The sequence below is a fragment of the Sitophilus oryzae genome, unplaced genomic scaffold (assembly GCF_002938485.1).
Source record: "Sitophilus oryzae breed Bouriz unplaced genomic scaffold, Soryzae_2.0 scaffold_682_pilon_pilon, whole genome shotgun sequence".
Classification (NCBI taxonomy): Eukaryota; Metazoa; Arthropoda; class Insecta; order Coleoptera; family Curculionidae; genus Sitophilus; species Sitophilus oryzae.
Genome location: NW_022147287.1, coordinates 2,026,702 through 2,051,574, shown reverse-complemented (window position 1 = coordinate 2,051,574; position 24,873 = coordinate 2,026,702). Strand labels below are relative to the sequence as shown.

The window sequence follows — 24,873 nt, the reverse complement described above, 5'->3', positions numbered from 1 at the left end:
TTACAGGAAATATACATAATATACAGTTAATAAATACAATATATATATATATATATATATATATATATATATATATATATATATATATATATATATATATATATATATATATATATATATATATACCTATTTATAGTAATAAATACTTTGGCAGATAAACTATAAACCATACAAATGCAGCAAATGTTTTACAATATGGCTGAAATCGTACTCCATAGTCAATGTAGATAGTTTTTGTGTTAAAAATAATAATTTAAAAAAATATGTGGTCATCTTTTGACAAGTTTATATTAGTTTATTAATTGCAGTAAACATTATAATATATAAATAAATTTTGTGATTGCAAATAATAATACATCACTATCGATATTGAATGTTAAAGATCGATTTTCAAACCCTAAAATTTAAAATATATTTAACATTTTACCCATTATCTTATGACCACCTATTCATTATTTGTATATTGTAAAACATTTGCTGCATTTGTATGGTTCATAGTTTATTTGCCAAAGTATTTATTACTATAAATATGTATATATTACATTGTATTTATTAACTGTATATTATGTATATTTCATGTAAACTATGTCATTTTTAAAATACAAACCAAAAATACGAGGAATAATTATGTTTTCCATGTATTCTACAACATATTTATTAATCCGTAGTATCTAACTAGCGTGACGTCATAAACCTCGCTCCGTGGCTGTTCTATTAGAGACGGCATTGGTCTAATATTTAGAAATGTCAAAAGCTGATGACATTTTACTTTTGTCAATTATGACATTTCGTGTTGATTTTTGCAAGAAGAGGAAGAACTGTCACTTGTTTTATTGTTTTCCTTTTCTATTTCACGAAAGTAAAAAGAGTTACCTATCTGATTCGTTCAGGCACTCAATTCAAAGAATATCAGTAACTTTTTTGACAGAAGGATTTTATATTTGCCATGTTGGTAAAAAATAACGGTCAAAATTCAAAGTTATTCATTTTATAGACTATACTTTGTTTTTTATAACTTAACTAAATAATGTCTTCTTTCTTAGGCCTTAAATTGCAACCGCTCATCGATATGGCCGCACAGATAGCGGCCGGCATGGCCTACTTAGAGTCGCAGAACTACATCCACAGGGATCTAGCCGCCAGGAACGTCCTCGTAGCCGAAGCTAACGACGTGAAGATCGCCGATTTCGGTCTGGCTCGATTAATAAAAGTAAGAAAACTGTTATTTATTATATAAAACAAACACATACACTTTTTGAGAATTACGTATCAATCGGATTTCAGCTTATCCCAGGCGCCGCGTTGCTACTTGCAATTGGATATAATATTGTCTAGGGATTTTGCAGAGTAACCATTCTGAAGCAAATCGGTTTTAATATTACTTAGTTCAGAATTCAGACGAAAGACTTAATTACTGCTTATAGTGATTGCTCTGTGAACTGTACCTCTTGATTGCTTGAGAATGGTTCGACTGGGAATTTAAATATTGTCCAGTTTATGTGGGGTTTTCTGTATACAACAGTGCTAATGGATCCATCGCTTCTACTGACAAGAACACATCCAGAAACGGTAGACAGAAGTTTTTCTCTTTCTCTGTCGTGAATCTGATTGAGTTATTTCGTGAATTAAGATGATTGAGAAAGGAATCCAACTGTCTATCGGTTCCATTCTAGATTATAAAGGTATAATCAACATATCGAAGCCAGATTTTCGGTTTAACCACTGCGCTGCTAATAGCTTTGGTCTCGAACCATTTCATATATATTCGCTATCGAGAGAGCGAGGAACCCATGTTTTCATATTAATTTAAAGAAATAATTATATTCAACTAATTTCTTCTAAATTGAAGTATTGACAATATTCAAAATAAAAATTGTTTTTACAGGAAGATGAATACGAAGCTAGGGTCGGTGCGAGATTCCCCATAAAATGGACGGCTCCAGAGGCGGCCAATTACAGCAAATTCTCGATTAAATCCGACGTTTGGTCGTTCGGTATTTTACTAACAGAACTGGTAACGCATGGCAGAATTCCATATCCAGGTAAGTTCCATTGTTGTACAATAATTCTCACGTAAGCAATACTCCTAAAGGGCTAATAATGACTAAGCATCTGCCAACAGAGTGTGACAGCAACATGCGTAATGCTATAAACAATGCTTTATTCAGTTATTTATATACTCAGGTCTTATGGTAATTTTTTTTATATACAGCATCAAGTGTAGAAAGGTGTCGCCGACGCTGTTTCGTTACAGTAGTGAGGGGACATCGCCGCGAAACATCGATGTTGACCTCACAGATCATAGATTTTAAATAATACCCATAGATTACTCAGTTGCAGCCTATTACTGTAAAGTGTAAAATAATAACTTTTCTATTTTCTCAATAGAGTTTAAAATATTTGTGTTAAAAATAAGTTTTATGACAATACATCTACATAATGTTATTGTTTTAAAATTAGAATTTGACATCGAAATTATTAACGGCTGCATATCGATGTATTGGACCGTTAAACATTAACACAAATGTTAAAAAACTTCAACATTACTGGCGAAATATCGATGTTTTTAATACAGCGATAAAAACGCCCAATACTAGTATATGTTATATACAATACAATGGTTGCATTCGGGAGACGTAACAGTTCCGTCACAGTTCTCAAAACGTCTGTTGCACGATACCAGGATACGTTCCGACCTTTGTTTCGACACTGCTACCTTGTGAATATTGTTAAGGTAATATAATAAAAAAAATAAATATTGAATATGAATATTGTTAAGGTAATTATTGTTAATATTGTATGTGGCGCTAAACTGTATTGCTGGTTGCCTACGTGTCAAGAAACATGGCGAATTCACCAAAAAGTGAAAGACGTTTTTGTTGAAGCGCCATCTCTTAACTAAGTGCAAAAGCGAATCGAGCAGCGGTGGAATTTTCCAGTAGGAAGTAGAACGCTCTCGGACGATCTTAGAAGGTTCGAGAAATTGAATTGAATCTTAGAAGGTTCGAGAAAGAGTTCGTTGTTTGTTTGTTGTTTGTTGAATCGGACAATTTGGCGAAGGATATTTATAAGTAGTTAATTGTGTGTTATAAATTGTGTGTAAATTAAGAGAAAAATAAATTCGTTAAGTATTTTATCGTGAGTTTAAATTAGTAGACCCACGGAATCCGTAACAATATGTTCTGGAGCAGTTACCATTTTTGTAAACGAGAAATCGTGGTCAGAGAATGTATTGGTAAATTCAAAATACCGCTACGTCTCCCGAATGCACCCAGTGTCTCTCTTGCTCTATTTCACGGTCTTGGCAAACAAATTGTCTTATACAGGTTGTTAATTTGTTTATTACTCGCGGCAAGAGCTTTATGGTTGAAATATGGCAACCTCGGCCCGCTCGTCGATAGACGACGCGACGACACACAGTGGGGTATTTGACACAGATAGTTGATCGAAATTTTTTTATGTAGACCTTATTTGTTTCTGTTTCCCCCTATAAAGTAACTGTGCAGTTAACAACCTGTATACAGGGTCGCTGTAACTGAAACGGCCGATTATATTAGGTAAAATATAGGAGGTACCGCAAAAGTTAAATACAAAAGTTATAGAATTTTTAAATATCTATTAGCGAGTAATAGATTTAAGTATAAAGGGTCGGTAATAAAATCGTGGCACATCAAAGTTTCATTTTTTAAATAGAACCCACTGCGTATATTATTACATATATTTTAATTCTTCCTTCAATTCTAAACAAAAATTAAATTACACACAATGTACCATTGCGATAAAAAAAGTAGTACAAGAATTACTAGTCCCAGATAGAACTCCTGGTCTATAAGGATATTTGAATTATATTGGATTTTTTGGATTTAGCCAACAACACTGTTTTTTTTGTTTATCCCGAATGCATCTGCAATGTCTCTTATGGGAACCCCATCCCTTAATCGCGTAAATATAATCGATTTTTGCTCTGAAATTAAAGGCATTTTTTAAAAATTACGTGACACAAGACTATAGACCAGCAGATTAAATAATATTTTGTTGTACTTTTTTTATCGCAAAGGTACCTTGAACCAACTGTTTCCGAGTTATTGACTTAAACTGTGATACTGTTGTAATGAGTTTTTAAATCCCTATTAGCTACTAGTAAATTTAAGTATACAGGGTCGGTCATAAAGTTGTGTCACATCAAACTTTTTTTTAATAAAACCCCCTGTATATTATTGCATATTTCAATTCTTCCTTCAATTTTTAACAATAATTAATGTAATACACAATGTACATAAATTGAAGAATTGAAATGTTAATCGAAAATTTTGTGATTTCCAGACATGATATACTCATTTTATACATCTATAAATGCTAACTTGAAAACTAATGTCAAATATTATTAAGTATCACAATTTCGGCAGAATGGCATCGTTAAATGAAACTAATTACGTTAACGAAATTAATTAAATGAAATTGTTTAAATGATATTTTCAAAAGTCAAGAACTCGGAAACGGTTGGTTTGATGTACATTGTATGTATTTCGATTTTTGCTTAGAATTGAAGGAAGAACCGAAATATGCAATAATATACAGGAGTTCCCATTTAAAAAAATGAAACTGATGTGCCACGACTTTATGACCGACCCTGTATATTTAAATGTATTACCCGCTAATAGATATTTATAAACCCTATAACTTTTATATTTAACTTTTTGCGGTACCTCTTATATTTTACCTAATAATCGACGTTTCCATACATAACAGCGACCTGTATTATTATACACTAGCCTTATAGGAGTATTACTTATATGATAATCCCTGTAGCCAAAACTGTCCACCACGAATTCTAGAGTACACATAATATCCTGCTACACTTATACCAAAGTCAAATCGTTTTAAATAGCGCTCTTATCTCCAATTCCAGGCATGACGAACGCCGAAGTCCTGCACCAGGTCGAGCACGGCCACCGGATGCCCGCGCCGCCCAACTGCCCCCAGAGCCTCTACAACATCATGCTCGAGTGCTGGAACAGGGACCCGATGCGCCGGCCCACCTTCGAAACGCTCCAGTGGAAGCTGAGGACTTCTTCACCATGGAGAGCCTGGAATACAAGGAGGCCACGGCATTGCGTGAGGCTTGGCCCACCCCCCTGCCGATTGGTTGTGCAACACGCTCGAGTTGCACTACCACTAAGCCGGAGGCGGTGGCGTCAGCGTGCGGTTTTATCGGGAAGCGGTTCGTAGCGCCGACGGTTAGTCGTTTTAAGTGACGTGGATACGGTTACGTCAGTAGATTTGTAATGTCACTTCGTGTTGTCAACATTTCTCTAACATGAAAATTTTTTTCATCTGGAACAGATAAAAATGGAAGCATTTCTTCCTAAATTTTAATGTTCAGTTTTTGTACCTTTTACATTTTTTGCATTACATGACATGCATCAGGTAGGACAGACATTACATGAGACATGAATCATGCAAATAATGTCTTTACGTGAAACGTACTGTGAGAATTTAAGACATTACATGACGCGTCATGTAATGTCAAAAATCAACTATTACCTTTATGGAAATTACTTGACAAAAAACTTTTGGTAATTATTGGGAAAACTGAAATCGTCCGATTTTCACCAAAATTAGTATACATCCCTATTTTGAGGTCGTAGCTTACGAATATGAACTTTTTCTTGGCGGTCTCTTACCGTTTCTCAGAAAAACGGAAAATAATTTCAACATTGAATTCAGTTTCCATTTGTTTTGTAAAAATTATTAAATTATCCATATATTTTATAAGTTTTTTTTTGCATTACATGACACACGTTTGGTAATTTTAATGCTAGTACGTGACGCAAGTCATGTTAAACTACCACATTACATGACCTATGTCATACAAATGACAGAAGCAATCTGATCAATAACAAAATAACAAAGAAAATTGAGACCAGATGAAAGTTTGACATTTCATATATCCTTCTTTCTCTCTCCTATGTAATGAGAGAGACAAATATATTCTAGACCTAATCTAGAAATTTGAAAATTTACAACGTTGCCGTACCTATCTTCTATTTTTTCGGGGATTAGGCATTTTAAATAAATTACAGATTATGAGATCTGACAATAGTTAAATATACCTACCTATATCCACAAAGTTACACGGAAGAGTTTTGATTGCATTGGTTTCAACTTCTATGTGGAGGGTGTTAATCTTTTCTTGGTATAATACAACAACAGAAGATTAACCCCTTCCGCATGGAAGTTGAACCAATGCAATCAAAACTCTTTCGTGCAACTTCGTGGTTATAAAGAGTCAGATCTTGTTGGTAAAATAGCAGTTATGGGAAGGAGCCGTTCTTTTGGCGACCGCCTTTCGTAATGCCAGAATGAGCGAAAAAACACGCTAAATTTAGGTTTAGCATTGGCAACGTTGCTTTAAATGCCAGAAACACATAACCCAACATTTTCAGATTGTTTACAAATTTATTTTAGAAAATTTTCCTCTATTATGCATAGAATTGATTAAAAAAGTAACAGAAAATAGCAAAAACATCATTGTTTATTGAATACCTAACAAAATATGTGCTAGAAAACCTTAAAAATATGATAAATTAAGAAAAATTTGATGTTGAAATAGTTTTTCGTTTTTCTGAATGAAATCTACTACTAAAGATGCGCGTCATGTAATGCATTGGCATTACATACTCTGTTCTATGAAATCCATCTATATTAAATGACCTGATCATGTAATGTTGGAAACATATGCCTTCAGTTTCCATTTGTTTTGTAAAAATTATTAAATTATCCATATATTTTATAAGTTTTTTTTTGCATTACATGACACACGTTTGGTAATTTTAATGCTAGTACGTGACGCAAGTCATGTTAAACTACCACATTACATGACCTATGTCATACAAATGACAGAAGCAATCTGATGTTGACGCACATGTAATGCCTACGCATTACATGATATGTCATGTAATGCTAAAAAATTACATCATGCATTTTTTAGAGAAATTTCAATAAATAAAATATAGAGAATTAGTAAAATGTAAAAAGAACTGTGATAGAATAAAACACGACAATTTGTGGCATGTTGACAACACTGTCCTATGATACCGATGTATCCGCGTCATTTTATACGATCCAAGGCGTTGAGTCTTTTTTCAACTACGCGTTTTATCACCTCTGTCCTTTCCGTATTTTCTCTTGTCGGACTTTTAGTTTCGTAAGCAACAAAAATCGTATTTATATTTTTTGTATTTATGTGTAATATTTATGACTTTTTTGTATAGAGCTAGTTTGGAACAGTTACAAATATGGTCATATTTTAGTACTTCTTCAATCGCGAAGTTTCTTATCATTGCATCAAGTTTTATTCATGTGATAGATTCTAGATTTGATAATTAACTTATTTAATTATTTATAAATTCTAAACATAGATCAATTTTAAAGAGAATTTTAAAAAAATGTATAGGAACTGGAAATGCTTTATAAAATTCCACTCTGTATACAGTATATTTGTAATTATCCAAACTATCGCTAAATAGAGATGTGGACGTTTGATCATATACATTGTCACGTTGATTTTTTTGATATGACTGACAATATACAGGGCGTTCAAAAATATGTCGTTATTTTCCGGAATTGTATGTGTATGTACTTAGTTTCTAGTGATGAGAAAAAACATGAGTTAAATAAAATAACTAGGCATCTGATCTAATAAAATTACTTCAGATTTGTATGTATATCGTGTGAAGTAGTTAGAAAAATTCCTTAAAATAATGACATATTTTTCTGGAACTTCTGTGTATATATTTTTGCATTTAGAAAGATGATGGTCATCTCCAATCAGGTCCACGTTGTGTTATTTTATATGCTTTAAAAGTTTTTTTGTGTAAACCATTTTTTCGTTGGAATTTTCAATTTTTATCAATTCTGTTTTAAAGTATTTTATCTATTTATTCTTAATTATAGAGTAAAAAAAAGGTTTTACTCTATGAATTAAGCGTTTTATGGTGTTTTCTCCCGATCGAATAAGTCAAAAATATAGAGGAAATATTGCGAAGTTTTTATCAGTTGATATTACGAAATGAAATTTTGTAATAATATCAATAATACATAAGGCAACGCAAAAATAAAGTACGATCCTTAAGTGTAAAAATAATATTTGTACTTTTCGAGGCAAAGGAATTAAATTCTCGCTCATTTTATATTAAAGAAATTATACAAAAGACTTTTATGATTAAGCTGAAAGTATTTTACATCACTTGTTAAGAAGAAAATAGTATTTGTTAATAGGGAGTTTTAATTGATTATTTTCAATAATAAGGATAAAATGTTTAAAAAACAAACTGGCTAAATTACCACCGGCGATATAGACAATTGAGACATTTTTTAACATGAATACCGCCCGAAAAAGAGGTACATTTTTCAAGTACGGCGATTGTTGCTAAATATGTAAAGAATACCGCCGGGTATACCGCCGTTCGGCGGTATACTTTTTAAAAATCAGATATACCGCCATTATTTTACCAAATTTTATGTGTTAGTGTTTTTCCCAACGCAAGGTACTGTTGTTAGAATCAAACATTTTATTACATACAAAAATAAACAATTTTAACACGTTAGATGGAAAATAATCGAAACAACGAACACTCAACTTTTTTATCAGCTAATCGAAATGTATAAAGGTTGTATTATCATTTAGAATTTTTTTGACTCGTTTTCTTTCATTTTTTTCTGTTTGATTAATAGGTATCTGATTGTCAAATATCAATGACAGTTAAGCTTGGTTATGTTATCGTTTGGGCGGTATTTGCATTTTTAAATACAGTATGCCGCCGTTGGACGGCTTTTGTCTGCCAGGTTAAGTGCATACCGCCGTCAACAACATTTTAATTCAATTGTCTACCGGCGGTATTTATCGGCGGTAATCGGCATCTGATTGTCAAATATCAACGACAGTAAGCTCGGTTATGTAATTATTTGTTATGCATACCGCCGTCAACAACATTTTAATTCAGTTTTCTACCGGCGGTATTTTTATATTATGACGGTATTTTTTGTGTATCTAACAATACCGCCGGTGGTTAGCCAGTGCGTTTAAAAAATGAATTCATGTGTAAACAAATTAATTCTGAATTTGGTTCCAAAGAAACTAGTTTTTTTTCTTGATATTTTCTTAGGGATTTTAAATGAGATAAATATTTTTGAAAACGCAACAAAACTTACGGCGATGAGTGAACTAAACAAATCCTAAAAAAAGCACAATTTTAGAACTGCCACCTTTTCCAATGTTTGTATTCCAAAAACTAAAATATATTTGTGTGTTTGTTATAGAATTCAATGTCCGTGGTTATATATATTTTTTTATTTCGTATTTTACAATGCATACATTCCTGCATATGGATGAAGTCTCAGTATCACAACAGTTATTGTTTATTGTAATTTCTACAAAATTGTTAATCTCTTTATTAGTTTCTTTATCATCAATTTAAGAGGTTAAAAACGAAATCTTATACACTCAGAAAATATGTTATCGACCGTCATTTTAGTAAGTTCCTCACGGCGCACACTGGGGCAGAATTGGCAATTTATATACAATAAGTATTAAAAATTAAATCTTCCTAATTCAGGTGAAATTAATGTATTGTTGTAGGCTATATGCCGCTGAATATTATATAATAATATAGGCGCTGAATCGACAGTGGTTGCTTAGAAATAGTATTTGTTTTTGCGTATCAACTAAAATTGTTTCGATTTTCTTGAGCCGGCCTTTCAATTTACTCCTATTTTATATTTGATTTTCTAATAATAAGTTTATATTTATTTTAATAGCGACATTGTTATTCGCTCTCATCGGGTAAGTAAATTAATATTCCCCTGGTTTTGATCTATATTACGCGATTATTCGAAGACACAAGAAAGTTGAAATAATGTAAGCCAAAAATTTGCGTCCACTTAATTAAATTTGAAAATCACAAAGTAGTTTAGTTATGAATCTTCGTACATCCGCCTGATTTTGACATACATTATTTTTCCTCCATTCAAACAATTTAATATAACGAAAATTTTTGTCCGTTCTATGAATAGTCGAAAAATTGATTTTTAGTCGAAAAATTATCGCTAAATTTATTCTCGCTAAGTTTTCTTCGGCAAGTATTGACATTTCTCTGCTATTTTCTTCTGGATATATGCTATAAAAATAGAAAATGGATGAAATACTATATTAAGTAATGAGTACTGTAAAAAATATATTACGGGCGAATAGAAAAGTTGCACACAAGGCGTTTGGTGATGGGTGTAGTATTGTATATGCGCATTACTATATTTCTGTAACAAGATTTACGTACTAAACTTTACCTACGACCACAAATACTGCAAAAACATTTTCGTTTTTTAAATGTTTGGTATACAGGGTGGCACCTCTCATACTACTCATACTACACGGAAGCTCAAAGAAGAATGTCTGGATGAATGTTTAAATTGAAATGCAATTTTGTAAGCAAATATAAGTCAATTTAGAGCATTTTTTAAAAATATATAGAGTTCTACAAGGTGTCCAAAAAAAATTTACACATCAAAGTTGTATTTTTTGTAACGGAACACCCTATACAGGGTGTCCCAGAAATAAGTGCAAGTATTTTAAGGGGTGGTAGATCTCGATAAAAGAAACATATTTTCTCTTTATCATTTTTCAAATAAGTCTAAAATAACCGAGTTATTTTACTTTGAAAATTAAAAAAAAATTTTTTTGCTAAAATTTTGAGAACCACCGGATCTTTTCTGTATTTTATTTCGTGTAAATTTAATCCAGTACCTATGTTGCCATATTATCAAGAAATTATGTTTTTAACTAAAAACTAAAAAAAATTCCAAAAATTCCGAATTTTCATTTTTTTTTCGTGAAAAAAAACTCATAGGCATGTTTCTGAGGTTGAACTATACTACCAGTTATAATACTTGCATTTATTTCTGGGACACCCTGTATATTAATTGATTTTCGGATTCTAGAAAGAAATAAAGGTGAGTTTCATTAGAGAAGCAAAAGACTAAAATGTAAAGTTTTTGATATATTTAACATTTTCTAAAAATGAAGACTACATTTTAAACTTAAAATAAATAAATTAAAAATTGGACTAAATAAATTAGTAAATTCTGCCAAATTTGGACTTCCTAGTCTAGTATATAGATAAAATAACCGTTGTAAACTTTCGAAAAATGAAGTGATTTTTTTTGTTTACCCGTCCTGTATAATAGTTATACTGCTAAGCAATAGCCATTTTTTTGATAAGTCACTTTATAACCTGCTGAAATTAAAGTAATAAAAATATCTAAACTTTCGAAAAATAAAGTAATTTCTTTGTTGATCCACCCTGTATAATAGTCATACCGCTAAGCAATAACCATTTTTCGATAAAAGTCACTTTATAACGTGTTAATTATTCGTAAAATATATGTGCACTATCACTCAAACTTTTTCGACATATTTAGTTAATCCTGCCCCACTGTGCGGCGGCAAGCATCAGAATCGATGACAATGTTCAGTAATAAAAAAAACATACATTCCAAGCTCACGCTTTTTTTTTCGAAGCAATAATATAATAATAATAATTTTTAGGGATATCCCGATTTTATTGTTTGTAGAAAAAATGTTGTTGGCAACTCGTGCGCGAAATACTTTGGCGATCTGGACTAATTTTTCAACTCGGCTACGCCTCGTTAAAAAATTCAAGTATCGCTCACCAAAGTAGCACTTCGCGCACTAGATACAAAAATAACGATTATGTATACAGAGTGTCTTAAAACTGAATACTGAATTTAAAGAAATATGTCTATTTTTAAATCGGCGCCGGCGCGCGGCCGGTTTATGTCAGTGCTCTTCTTTATTTCAAAATGGTACCAACGATGGTACCTATTGCCAGTTGGCCATAGCACAGATTAGGTATACTATATGTATATATATAAAAATCTTATCCCTAATTGGTGGTACGAAAATTGTTTTTTATGACGATGAGCAAACGAGTAAAATTTCCTGTGCGCAAGAATAGACTCGCGTAAAATAACAATAAACAGCGTAATAGAGAGATATCGCCTAACCGAATAGCGTGCATGGACGTTAATAACGCCAGGTGTTATTTCCTTTACGTGAGGTGGTATTACAGATTATACAGATTATAATTTTTGTTTTTTCTTTATTGTTATTCGTGGTTCCAATTTCCGGAATCGGGTACTAGTTAGGTGACTAGTTTGCGCACATAGCACGCCCACTTATGGCCTCTAAAATTGTGCACAGCGCCTGACCGGCACAGTTATTAGAGAGATATCTTATCATGGTCAGTCATGGTTACTATATGCGCGAGTCAATTTTTAACGCAACGCCCGCTAATAACGTTACCGTCTGACGTAATTTGCGGATCAATTACACCAAACGCTATTTCTAAATAGCTGGCCGGCGAGATCTTTTATTTTAGGTTATGCTTGAATTGTGTTGAATTATTACTTTAGTTTTATTAGGTAATTTGATATTTAAGTAGCTGGGATTAGTTTTAATTAAATAAATATGACCCAAAATATGGATTCCACCTCTTCCAATATTAAAGAACCTATAAAGAGACTTAAGCCTTGTTCATGTAGACGCGAATCGCGATTTTGCGAAACTGCTCTCATTGGTCCAATTTTAATGATCATGGCGGCGCTGTCAGAAATTTTAAAATTTTGGCGATTCGCAAGATTTAAAATTTGGAGGGCGAGAAAGTTAAAGTGTTTTCAACTTTTTGTGAATATTCGCGCGATTTGCTCAGAATGGTGTTGTGATCGGTTATCAATTATTTTGACGACGCTGACAAAGTACAAAGTAACTGAAAGGATTTCTCCAGATAAAATGGGTTCTCGTGCAGGTCCAAATTTTGCGAATATTTTTTGGCGAATCGCTTTCCGCAATTCGCAATTCGCGTCTACATGAAACAAGCTTTAGGTTTACAGCAGATGACGACTTAGCCCTTCTAAGAGAATTATTTGTTGCTTGTTGCTCTAAACCCACTGGCAGACGTTGAACAATAAAGCACTGGAAAGAAGCACTTTAGTCCTTTACTTTTAAAATACCTAGTAAACAAAACAATTTCCAAGTTTTAAGTTCAAAAGTTTAAATAGCGGACGCGACGCGAACAGAATTCTTTCCGATCCGATAACTATAAATGAAGAGAGTTAATACTACCTCACGTAAAGGAAATAACATCTTATATTAACGTCCATGCACGCTATTCGGTTTAGCGATATCTCTCTATTATGCTGTTTATTGTTATTTTACTGGAGTTTATTTTTGCGCAGAGGAAATTTGACTCGTTTGCACATCGTCATAAAAAACAATTTTCGAACCACGAATTAGGGATAAGATTTTTATCTGTATACATATAGTATACTTAATCTGTGGTGGTATTAACTCTCTTCATTTATATATATATATATAGCTATTTAAGCTTAACCTAACTTTGAATTTAAAACTTTGAAATTGTTTTGTTTACTAGGCGGTATTTTAAAACTAAAGGGCTAAAGTGCTTATTTCCACTGCTTTATTGTTCAACGTCTGCCAGTGGGTTTAGGGCAACAAAAAAAAATTCTCTTAGAAGGGCTAAGTCGTCATCTGCTGTAAACCTAAGCCTCTTTATAGGTTCTTTAATATTGGAAGAGGTGGAATCCATATTTTGAGCCATATTTATTTAATTAAAAAACGCTTGGTGTAACTGATCCGCAAATTACGTCATGCGGTAACGTTATTAGCGGGCGTTGCGTTAAAAATGGACTCGCGCATATCGTATCTATTAAAATAAGGTACGCGTAAATACTGCATGACCCTATTCGGTTTACCGATATCTCTCTAATAACTGTGCCGGTCAGGCGCTGTGCACAATTTTAGAGGCCATATAAGTGGGCGTGCTATGTGCGCAAACTAGTAACCTAACTAGTGCCCGATTCCGAATATTAGAACCACGAAAAACAATTAAGAAAAAACAGAGTTTATAATCTGTATAATCTGTGGCCATAGAAAGGTTGTAATTTATCTTTATAATGAGTAAAAATGATTTTTAAATGATGTGGTTTAAAATTCCAGAAAAAATAATTCTTTGGAAATACATTGCATGTCTGGAATCTGTCTATCCCATAGGTCTATCCATTTTAATCTTTCGATAATTTGTGTTAATTTTTGATAAATGTTAAATCAATTTTTAGTACATGACGTCAATCTCTAGATTGACCGCATCAAAATTATCATCGATCGTGATTTCCCAGCCGCCTTCGACGCCGTTTTTTTTTTCGATCATACGGTATAATCTGTGCAATATTTCGTCAAACCACAACTGGAAATATATTGTCGATACGACACGTTCAATACAAACGAAAAGAGGACGTCTGAAGCAGGAAAATTGACTATAATTTTTCTGGAATTATGCCAGAACGTTCTCCAGATTTTCTCCTTTTTGTCGATTCGCCTGCCATAGAGCCGGAGCTTCGTGTAAGTGGCTACTTTATAATTAAAGAGTTTTTTATGGCCGCATAAGGTGGAAACGTAGAAGGAAATAATAAAACGAAGGAGAAATGTTTTCCTGGGAAATAAATCTCGGAGCTGAAATGAGTTTTTTCGTTGCAGGTTTAATAAATTTGAATTATTTTTTAGACTGGTAACACATACACAATTTTGATGTATTTTAAAGTTTTATATTTTTTGATGATTTTTTAAGCAATTTGTAGCTGGATTACTTGACTTTTTAGTATCTCTTTCTAAATTAAAATTACAATTTTTTATCTGTCAATTATACGAGGTAAAATAAAATGTTGATATTTTGGTGAAAGTTTGAAATACCCTGTGGAATATGTTAACAAAGCAAGGAATTTAAAAATCATTTTATTATCTAGGTAGGTACCTACATCTTTTCTAGATAGTTTGTTTTTTTATTCATCTCAACAACTTTATTTTTATTAGAGATGTTCGCTTTTGAATATGACAGACAGTAACGATTTACAGCACTTTTAGCATTAATTTTGGGTTATCAACACACTTACAAAATAGTGTTTATTGTTTTTATAATGTTATTGTCATTAAAAAGTTAAGTGTTAGAAAGAAAGTGTTGAGAAAGTTAAAGTGTTTTCAACTTTTTGTGAATATTCGCGCGATTTGCTCAGAATGGTGTTGTGATCGGTTATCAATTATTTTGACGACGCTGACAAAGTACAAAGTAACTGAAAGGATTTCTCCAGATAAAATGGGTTCTCGTGCAGGTCAAATTTTGCGAATATTTTTGGCGAATCGCTTCGCAATTCGCAATTCGCGTCTACATGAAACAAGCTTTAGGTTTACAGCAGATGACGACTTAGCCCTTCTAAGTGAATTATTTGTTGCTTGTTGCTCTAAACCCACTGGCAGACGTTGAACAATAAAGCACTGGAAAGAAGCACTTTAGCCCTTTAGTTTTAAAATACCTGGTAAACAAAACAATTACAAAGTTTTAAATTCAAAGTTAGGTTAAGTTTAAATAGCGGACGCGACGCGAACAGAATTCTTTCCGATCCGATAACTATAAATGAAGAGAGTTAATACCACCTCACGTAAAGGAAATAACGTCTGGCCTTATTAACGTCCATGCACGCTATTCGGTTTAGCGATATCTCTCTATTACGCTGTTTATTGTTATTTTACGGGAGTTTATTTTTGCGCACAGGAAATTTGACTCGTTTGCACATCGTCATAAAAAACAATTTTCGTACCACGAATTAGGGATAGATTTTTATCTGTATACATATAGTATACTTAATCTGTGGTGGTATTAACTCTCTTCATTTATATATATATATATAGCTATTTAAGCTTAACCTAACTTTGAATTTAAAACTTTGAAATTGTTTTGTTTACTAGGCGGTATTTTAAAACTAAAGGGCTAAAGTGCTTATTTCCACTGCTTTATTGTTCAACGTCTGCCAGTGGGTTTAGGGCAACAAAAAAAAATTCTCTTAGAAGGGCTAAGTCGTCATCTGCTGTAAACCTAAGCAAGGAATTTAAAAATCATTTTATTATCTAGGTAGGTACCTACATCTTTTCTAGATAGTTTGTTTTTTTATTCATCTCAACAACTTTATTTTTATTAGAGATGTTCGCTTTTGAATATGACAGACAGTAACGATTTACAGCACTTTTAGCATTAATTTTGGGTTATCAACACACTTACAAAATAGTGTTTATTGTTTTTATAATGTTATTGTCATTGAAAAGTTATATTATTATTGTTTATTAACATTTACTCTAGTAGAGATGGTTTTAAGTTCTGAAGTATCGGCTATTGTTGCTTTAATAGATCATGGTAGAGATTAACTTTTGAACTTAAAACCATATCTGCTAGAGTAACTGCCCAACAGACAATAATAATATGACTTTTTATAAACAGTGACATACAACGACAACCATGTTTAGCGGTGACTGGTGCCTTTTATTCTACGCCGTCAAAAGCTATGGAAACCCTACTCGACTTACCTCCTCTTCAAATTCTTTTGGAGAGAGAGGCGAGGTGGGCTACATATAGGTTTCTAAATATGGCACGAGAGAGCCAAGGAACAATCATGTTCATACAAAAACGGCTAGTAGACGAACTACAGTCGGATGAGATTCTGGGAATGGTTATCGGATCTCACACTACCTTTGAATAAGAAGACTAAGGAAGGAGCATAATGCTATCCATGTATTCATGTATGGTGGGCGGAAAAAGCACTCTAGGGTGGGGATCCTTGACAGTTCTGTTTGACAATTCATTTGACACATTTGAATTTGATTTCAAATATTATGGATTTGTCAGTCTTTACGGAGCTTATTTTATGTTATTTATTATTTATTCTACTACTGATAGTTGTATAAAGGTAGTAAATCTAGATGGAAATTGTGGCAGAACTTAAATTAACAGTGACACTATCGCGATTTATCGAAAAAGACTGTAAAATAGTTATTTGTGTAGCATGCGATAGATCTCGGCGAAAATCGAGTGAAATAATGGAACATTTCGCTAGTAAGTGACTATATAATATACATACGTGTAGTAAACCGATCATTTATGAAATTCACTTAAATTAACTTATTATATATTTTTTCTTGCATTTTTGCTTTTATTTACTACTTGTCAAAGATTAGATGTCAAAGAATTTAGATACGTCAATTTGATTTACCAGCTTCAGTAGCGTATCGGATTTTTGTGTTAATAAATAATTATTATAACTTATCTATTTTTATTAGAATTATATATTTTTGTAACAATTTTAATAACTACCAACATTTATTCACAACGTAAAATAAAACAACATATTATTGAGTCTACCCCACGTCTACCCTACATCATAGTTTTACATTTTTAAATAAAATTAGAACGGCACTGATAAACCGGAATAGAGTCGGTCATATTTGAGGCCCATCGCGGGGACCTAAGATTTTTGATATGCTCCTTCCTTAGTCTTCTTATTCAAAGCACACTATCAATCCAACTCTTGACACGCACCTCCAACGTCCTGTTTCCGAATAGGGACGAATGGGATAAGCCGAGAAACGGCTTATTACATGCGGAAATGTGTTGGTATACGGACGGATCCAAAAACGATAAAGAATTTGGCGCAGGAATTTATTGCAGCAGTCCAAAGACTGAGATCTACCACAGTCTTGGAAAACACACCCCAATTTTCCAAGCTGAGCTATATGCTATTGAAATCTGTGTGCAACTGCCGGTAGAACAGCAATACACCGGGAAAACAATACACATATTTTAGGATAGTCAAGCCGCGTTGAAAGCACTTGAGGCAACGAAAAGCACGTCTATGACGATTCTGCATTGTAAGAAATTACTCAATATATTAGGAGATAGGAACAAAGTATCGCTAATATGTATACAGGGACATGTCGGCCTAAAGGGAAATAAAGGTGCTGATTCCCTCGCCAAAACTGGTGCAGGCTCACATTTGTGGGCCCAGGACCGACACTTAGCGTACCAAAAAATCTCGCAAGAGACAGGCTCTGTGAATGGGTTAGGGGAGCGACGCGACGTTTCGGGACTTTTATGACAGTCCCAGAATGGAACATGCCAAGATAATCCTAGCAGGGCTATCCAAACGTAGAACAGATGAACTCCTAAAGGCTGGTAGGAACGGAGCGCATACGCTCAATGCAGTATACACGGGCCACTGCCGGCTGAGATCACAGCTACAGAGGTTTGGACTGGTGGAAGACGCCGAATGCCGACTCTGTATGGAAGATGACGAAACAATGAAGCACGTTATGTGTACCTGCCTCGCTGGGGGCTGGACCAGGTTTGAGGTGCTTGGCAAACCCACGCTAGACCTATCAGGCCTAGAAGTCATATTACCCTCGGACATAACGGCCTATGTTAAAAGGCTGGGTCTTGAGGGTGAACTTTAATGCTATTTTTCTATTAAAGAGCTTGTAGAAACTGAGTCACAATATTTTGAAATTTTTTAAAAAATCATACAGGGTGTTCCAAAAGCTTAATTATCAACCACGATTCTGCTTAAACTGCTTGACGTAAAAAGCTATTTTTGGCAAAACGGATTTTTCGAAGTCAAATTCCAACGAGATGAAACTACCCCTCAAATATTACTAAGTTATATAATAATATCGCCGTATTGTTTTTTCTCATGCTGACATAAATGTGAGAAAATTTTATCCAGTTTGTATGTTAATGGAAATTCTTGCTTTGCTTTATCATCACCATTACAAATGATTAATACGACGCGAACGAAGTCGCTGATACACGCTAGTACTATTATAAAACAATTTTTTGGTGTTTTATTTTGCATACAACAAAATATTGTGTAGTATTGTAGAATGTATGGTAGGGTGAGCCAAAAAAACTAACCTATAGAATTTATGGGTTAAAATGAACCTAATAATCGAGAAGAAAATATACCCGGAAGGGAGGATTTTTAGCTCAATTTAAAAAGGTGTCGGTGACCATTCAAAATTTTTTAAATAACACGTAAAAAAATATTTTTCCATTAAAAGAACCATAACTTTGAAACGGTTTACGATAAAACATTTTACATCGCGGATTCTTGTAGAGTATAAAAAACATGCATTTCCTAAAAATTTATTGCAGAGGCCGCACAGTGCTTCGTCCCATGGACAAAAATCGAAAAAAAAGTTAAAATTTACTAATACCTAAATATGTAATTTTATACTTATGGCAATGTTCAACCATCCTGTATAGTATTTTTCATAAACAGAGTTTTTTGTTAGCAAATATTTTCACTAAAAATAAATTTTGCGATCATTATCTTATCAGTGAAAAGAATAACATTCATAGTAGTTCTGTATATTATAGAGTTGAAAGGTACGTACTTAATTGAAAGCCACTATGGATATTGTTAAACAAGGTATGAACTTTAAATTTATTTCTAAACAAGTTCATGATTGTTTAGTTTTTATTTATTTTTTAAGATGATTCTTAAATAGGTATAAAAAATTTACGTTTTTAAACTTCAAAAAGGCATTTAAAAAAAAACATATCAAAACATATCGTATTTATTGAATATTTTTGTTATCATATTCATACACTTTTAATTTTTGTATAGTTCACCTGCGTCTGCTTGCGACGAACTTTATTTTATAATACTTTTCAGATGGAGTAAAATTGATAAGCAATGCCGATCTGGTTAATATTTGGCTTGATCATAAGGACAAGAACTCAAAATTATTTGTATTTCAAAAAATGTGTTCTTTATTAGATATTGATGAACCTTCCAGTCAAATGAGACACCACTTGTGCCTGAAAAAGCCCACTATGTTGGAGCGAAACGTCGCATAAAAAAATTTCCATCTTTCAATTTATTATAAAACCTCATACCCAAGAAAAGGAAAAAATAATATATCGATATGGTCTATTAAAGAAGTAACTATTAACATCCGAACCCCTCATACCAACAAAAAGAACAGTAACAACGCGAAAAAGTAACATATTAGAAAATAATGTACAGAAATGACTTCTATGTGAGGATACTTCATCTACCTGTGATTTGGATACTATAAATTTGGAAGATTCTGTCAGCAGTGATTCTTCTGAATCAGAGTAGTTACGATCTATGCATTTTGTTGTCCTAAAGTAAATTTATAGTATTTTAAGTTTTTTTTTAATTAAATATAACATTAATGTTTCTTTTTCATTAAAGAAACACATTTTTATCTTATATTAGGCTTATATTGTAGGAATCATGTTCTAATGTTATTTCAATTCTTTTTTATCACAGGGATTTATTTAATACTTACACCGTTTTCATTCTATAAATTATTATTTCCTTAGATGGAACATAGCTCCAACATTGTTATTATTTATAATTTTTTTTTCATAAACGTGGGACTAAGAACATCATGATTTAGTACAATGAGAGTACTCATCATTTGTGTCAAATAAATCCAGTTTGAATAAATTGCCTACAATAAAAGAGAAGTTTTGCATTTTTGTCCTCTAGAGCCATATGTTCGAAGCACTGTGGGCCGTAGTAAAATTGCAATTGTATTGCACATTTATATTATGTTTATTTAATATTTATTTATTGACACTTCCTTTAGTATATGTCAACAGCTACATTATACCCGGTGACCTCGATATGATTTAAACAAAAATACATTATTGCCAATACCATTTCTCTAGGAAGGATTAAAAACAGTCGTAAACGAGATAAGCGTATAATTTGCAAAAGTAATAAAATCCGCGAGATTTTTGACCGACACCATTTTATAGGTTATAAAATCGCGTTCAAGGGAGAAAGGTAGACATGCTAATGGCACAGTGGCCTTTATTAACCGTCAAACGAAAAACAAAAACTAAAATGGTATTCTAGGCAATATACAGGGTGTGGATTTTTCAGTTATTCATTCCAGGTTACTGATGGAGTTTTCCAGGTTCTTGAGTTCCGCTTTAAGTTGGTGAGATCGGACCAAGTGACCCCTCTTTATCACTACCACAAACCATTCGAGGTGAACAAAATGGATCGAAGAATGTGGACAGATATAACATTCCTTCAGGATGGACTAACCTGGTACACATACGGGTCAAAGAAGAACGCGGAAGGAACAGGAGCTGGAGTATTTGGGGAAAGACCAAGGGTAAGCTTATCCTTTTCCATGGGTAAATAGTCAACCGTATTCCAGGCAGAAATCTTCGCCGTTCTACAATGTGCGAGAGAAAATAATAGAAGAGCTTATTCAGGTAAGCTCATCAATATATGCTCAGACAGTCAGGCGGCGCTTATGAGCCCAAAGGTATCGTCGAACTCGTCTGGGAATGCCTAGGTGAACTGGGAGCTCTGGCACGAAGGAACAGAATTAAATTATTCTGGGTGCCGAGCCACAGCGGCATTCAAGGCAACGAAAAAGCCGATGAGCTAGCTAGGCAAAGATAATCGACATCCTATCTTGGTCCAGAGCCGGTACTGGGAATACCCAAATGTATGGCCCGTAGTGCACTAAAACTCTGGATCAGGGAAAAGCAGAATGTCCACTTGAGAAACAGACAGGGGCACAGGCACAACAAGGCTTTTATTCAAGGGCTTAGCTCTAAAACCGCAAAAGAACTGCTAATGCTTAGCAGGAATAAAGTGTGAATTACAACAGGACACATGGCTGCCAAGTGTTACATGAACAAGCTCAACCTGTATCAAGGAAGTTCTTGCTACAGACTCGGCGATAAAGATCCTGAAACAGCTACACTGATAAAAAAGATAGACTTGAACTAAAGTCGTCATCGTTCTTGAAAAAAAAATTTAGTGCCAAGAGAATTTATTTTTTATTATCTCTCTTATCTCGAGAAAACTGGTTCTCTTGAAAAATTCGAAAATTTCTCTTGAATTTATTTTCATTCACCCAAGTGCAAGTTACTTTGTTTTAAGATAATAAGAAAAATACGCTCGGAAGTACTTCATTCAAGAAACATGGCCATTTTTCCAATATCTAAATACTCTTTTGATGAAAAATAATAACAACACGCAAAGACGATGACGAAGGACGGTATATACAATCAGTCGGCATCGGCAGTCCGATCGGTCGTACATCATAGTACGCACGGGTTTTGTCGTATAACAAATTAGTGATCGTTATTAACACATGCATTTGTCATTTTTTATGGACACATTTTAGGATGTATGGATTCTTTAAAGGAGTTTCTGAAAAAATGGAAATTAGAGCATTTATTTGCTATATTTGAAGGAAAGAGACATTTACCTAATGCATCTGTTTAGATAATGCATGTGTGACTATAGATAGAATAAGAATATAGGTATCGATTTTTTTATGCAAATAATTACAAAAATTTTAGAATTTCAAGTCGTCGTATTAAAAAATTCAAAATGTGACCAAAGCTTATAATTTTAATAATTTGTTTGCTTTACTTTGATTAATCGTGATGTAACATTTTTTTGTAATTTTTAGAGTGATGAACCACCCCAAAAAATACCAAGGAGTGAAGAAGCAGAAATAACTACTATCGAGGAAAATAATATACCTCGTAATATGCCTGTATATAATGTATAGACTTCTCTTAGATCAAAATAAATTTTAGTTGAGTCAATAGTATTCGCTATTGGTTTAAGAAAAGTGCCTCTTTAATCAAGAAATGTCCCTTTTCAATCAAGAATTTTTGCATGAATCAAAGAGACTATTTATTGTTCTTGTAGCAAGAACTTCTTTGCATATTCATTTTGGGTCAAGAGTGAAATACTCTGGACAGATAGATTCTTCTATTCTCTAAAGTAATTTTTTAAAGCTTATGAAAAGATAGTTAATGCTTTGGGCAAAGAAACGTCGTTCTTGGAGCTATTGAAAAGCGCCAATCTTTTGGGTCAAAGTCATATTCATTTCGACTGAGAGATTCTTTTTTTCAGTTTAAGCACATAATATGTCACTGCGAGGCTTTGGATCGCAAGCGACACTTTTTATTTGGGAAAGCTAGGCTAGAACCGGAGGAACTATGCTCCCATCCTATCAAGGTCCTGCATAAGATAGTGCAGGGCACAGGGATAGGAGAATGGGTGCAGATATAGAAAGGGCACAAACTCAATAGGCGTCACAGGTCGCAGTGTTTCCGGCAGAGGACGGCCCCTTGTTTTTGAGGAAAAAAAAAGTTGGTTTCCACTTGTGAAGCAAAACGGTTCTAGTCCAGTTAGTGAAGTATTCGCTCCTTTTCTAGGTAGATCGTTTGCTCTTTTATTACCTTCTATACCTTGGTGCAGGCCTTGGTGGGCAGGAACACAGAGTAGGAGAACTTAATTTTCTTTGCTTCATTTGTTCCTCTAGGCATTCTTTGACCAACTTCGAATTGGTTGTTACTGAACTGATAGCTCTAAAGGCCGCTTGACTGTCGGATTTGATGGCTATGTTTTGCTTTATTTTAATATAACCCAAAATTGAACTTATTTAAGATAAGTTTACTCAGGAAAGCTCAGTAATGTACTACGACCTCGACTACGACATAAACGTTAGTTTTTGGCTTTCAAAATTCAATTTGATACTACAGTTGTTTATTTAAAAATTAAGGTCTTGGTGTTTTTGCTTTCTTTACAATTTTAAGATATATTTTATGCTTTTCGTTTTTGTGAACAATTTGTGACATCCTGTATACCTAGAATCAACCTAAAATAACATACATATTATAATATGTATGTTATTTTAGCATGTTTTTTAATCATTAAAATTTCAAGAATTAAAAAAGATAATCTATCTAGAGGTTGTCTGAAATTAATTTTTGCAAAATTCGCGTGGGTTGTAACACCGAAATTGCGTTAAGTTAATGTTTAATGCGAAATTTTTGTCAACCACCGGAAGCACGATTAAAAATTGGATTTCTGTATTCACAATCAATTTAATTTAAATTTAAATTTGCAAATCTTGTGTACGTAACCTTTCCATATTGTTTTTAATACAAATTAATAGTTATTGTTTTTGTTAATTTGGCAAACATAAGTATTATACTCGTATATGTTGACCCCTATCTAGTTGAATAAATTAATATTATACACTCATGGGCAAAATTTTCGAATAATTTTCAGAACTTTTCTTTTGTCATTTAAATCGTTACTATGAAAAACAGTTTAGTTTAAACACTGCCAGTGGAAAGTTTTTAGGATGTACCTAAGACGAAAATATAACTAAAAAAAATTGTCACGTATAGCCGCCCATACTAAAATATGTTAGTAAAAAGTTGGTAGGCAGTTCTTTTAGTTTCAAAGTAAAGGAATTTTCCAAGTTTTTTTTATCTCAAAAACTGCGACTTTGACTGAATTTGATGTTATTACAAATTTTGTTGCAAATATTATTTCTAATCTTAAATTGAAAACCGCGTTTCGCTAGCTACTGTAATTTTGGAGTTACGATTTTTTTAAATTTTTAACCCCCTCCCCATACCCCCTTAACAACCCACCACCCCCACCAAAAACTAATAGCCAGATTCTCGGGTGCCACAGTATTTTTGTGCCAAATTTGGTTAAAATCGGTTTAGCGGTTTTTGATGACCCAATAATGACCCAAATAACCCATTTTGAGTGAAATTGAAAAAAAACTGTTTTTTTTTTGCCGATCTTAATAGCCTACCATACCTGTTGGTATGGTCGGTTAAAAATTGGTTATGCACTATGTGCGCATATTTGAAAGTGAAACTTCTTACTTCCTCTGTCTATTTGTCTGATCTATTGACTCCATTCGGGTACCTCTATCTACGTGTCGAGTTTGGTTCCAATCGACACACAATTAAGAAAAATCCTGATGATTTCGTCCATTTAGAGACATCGGTTCGAAACGTCGAGGGCGTCATCCTGTGTTGTTGTACACGGTCAAATTGGCCTTGGTCCAATCTATCGACA

At 33.3% G+C, this 24,873-nt stretch overlaps 1 protein-coding gene across 1 annotated transcript in view; it reads left to right on the top strand.

Annotated features, from left to right (window-relative positions):
- LOC115888055 (tyrosine-protein kinase Src42A-like) overlaps positions 1 to 24,873 on the top strand; it is a 98,394-nt gene that overhangs the window by 69,143 nt on the left and 4,378 nt on the right. Inside the window, exons 7-8 of the mRNA XM_030907624.1 lie at positions 1,044 to 1,210; positions 1,886 to 2,042. Of these exons, the coding sequence (XP_030763484.1) occupies positions 1,044 to 1,210; positions 1,886 to 2,042 (324 nt within the window). The remainder of the gene's footprint in view (positions 1 to 1,043; positions 1,211 to 1,885; positions 2,043 to 24,873) is intronic.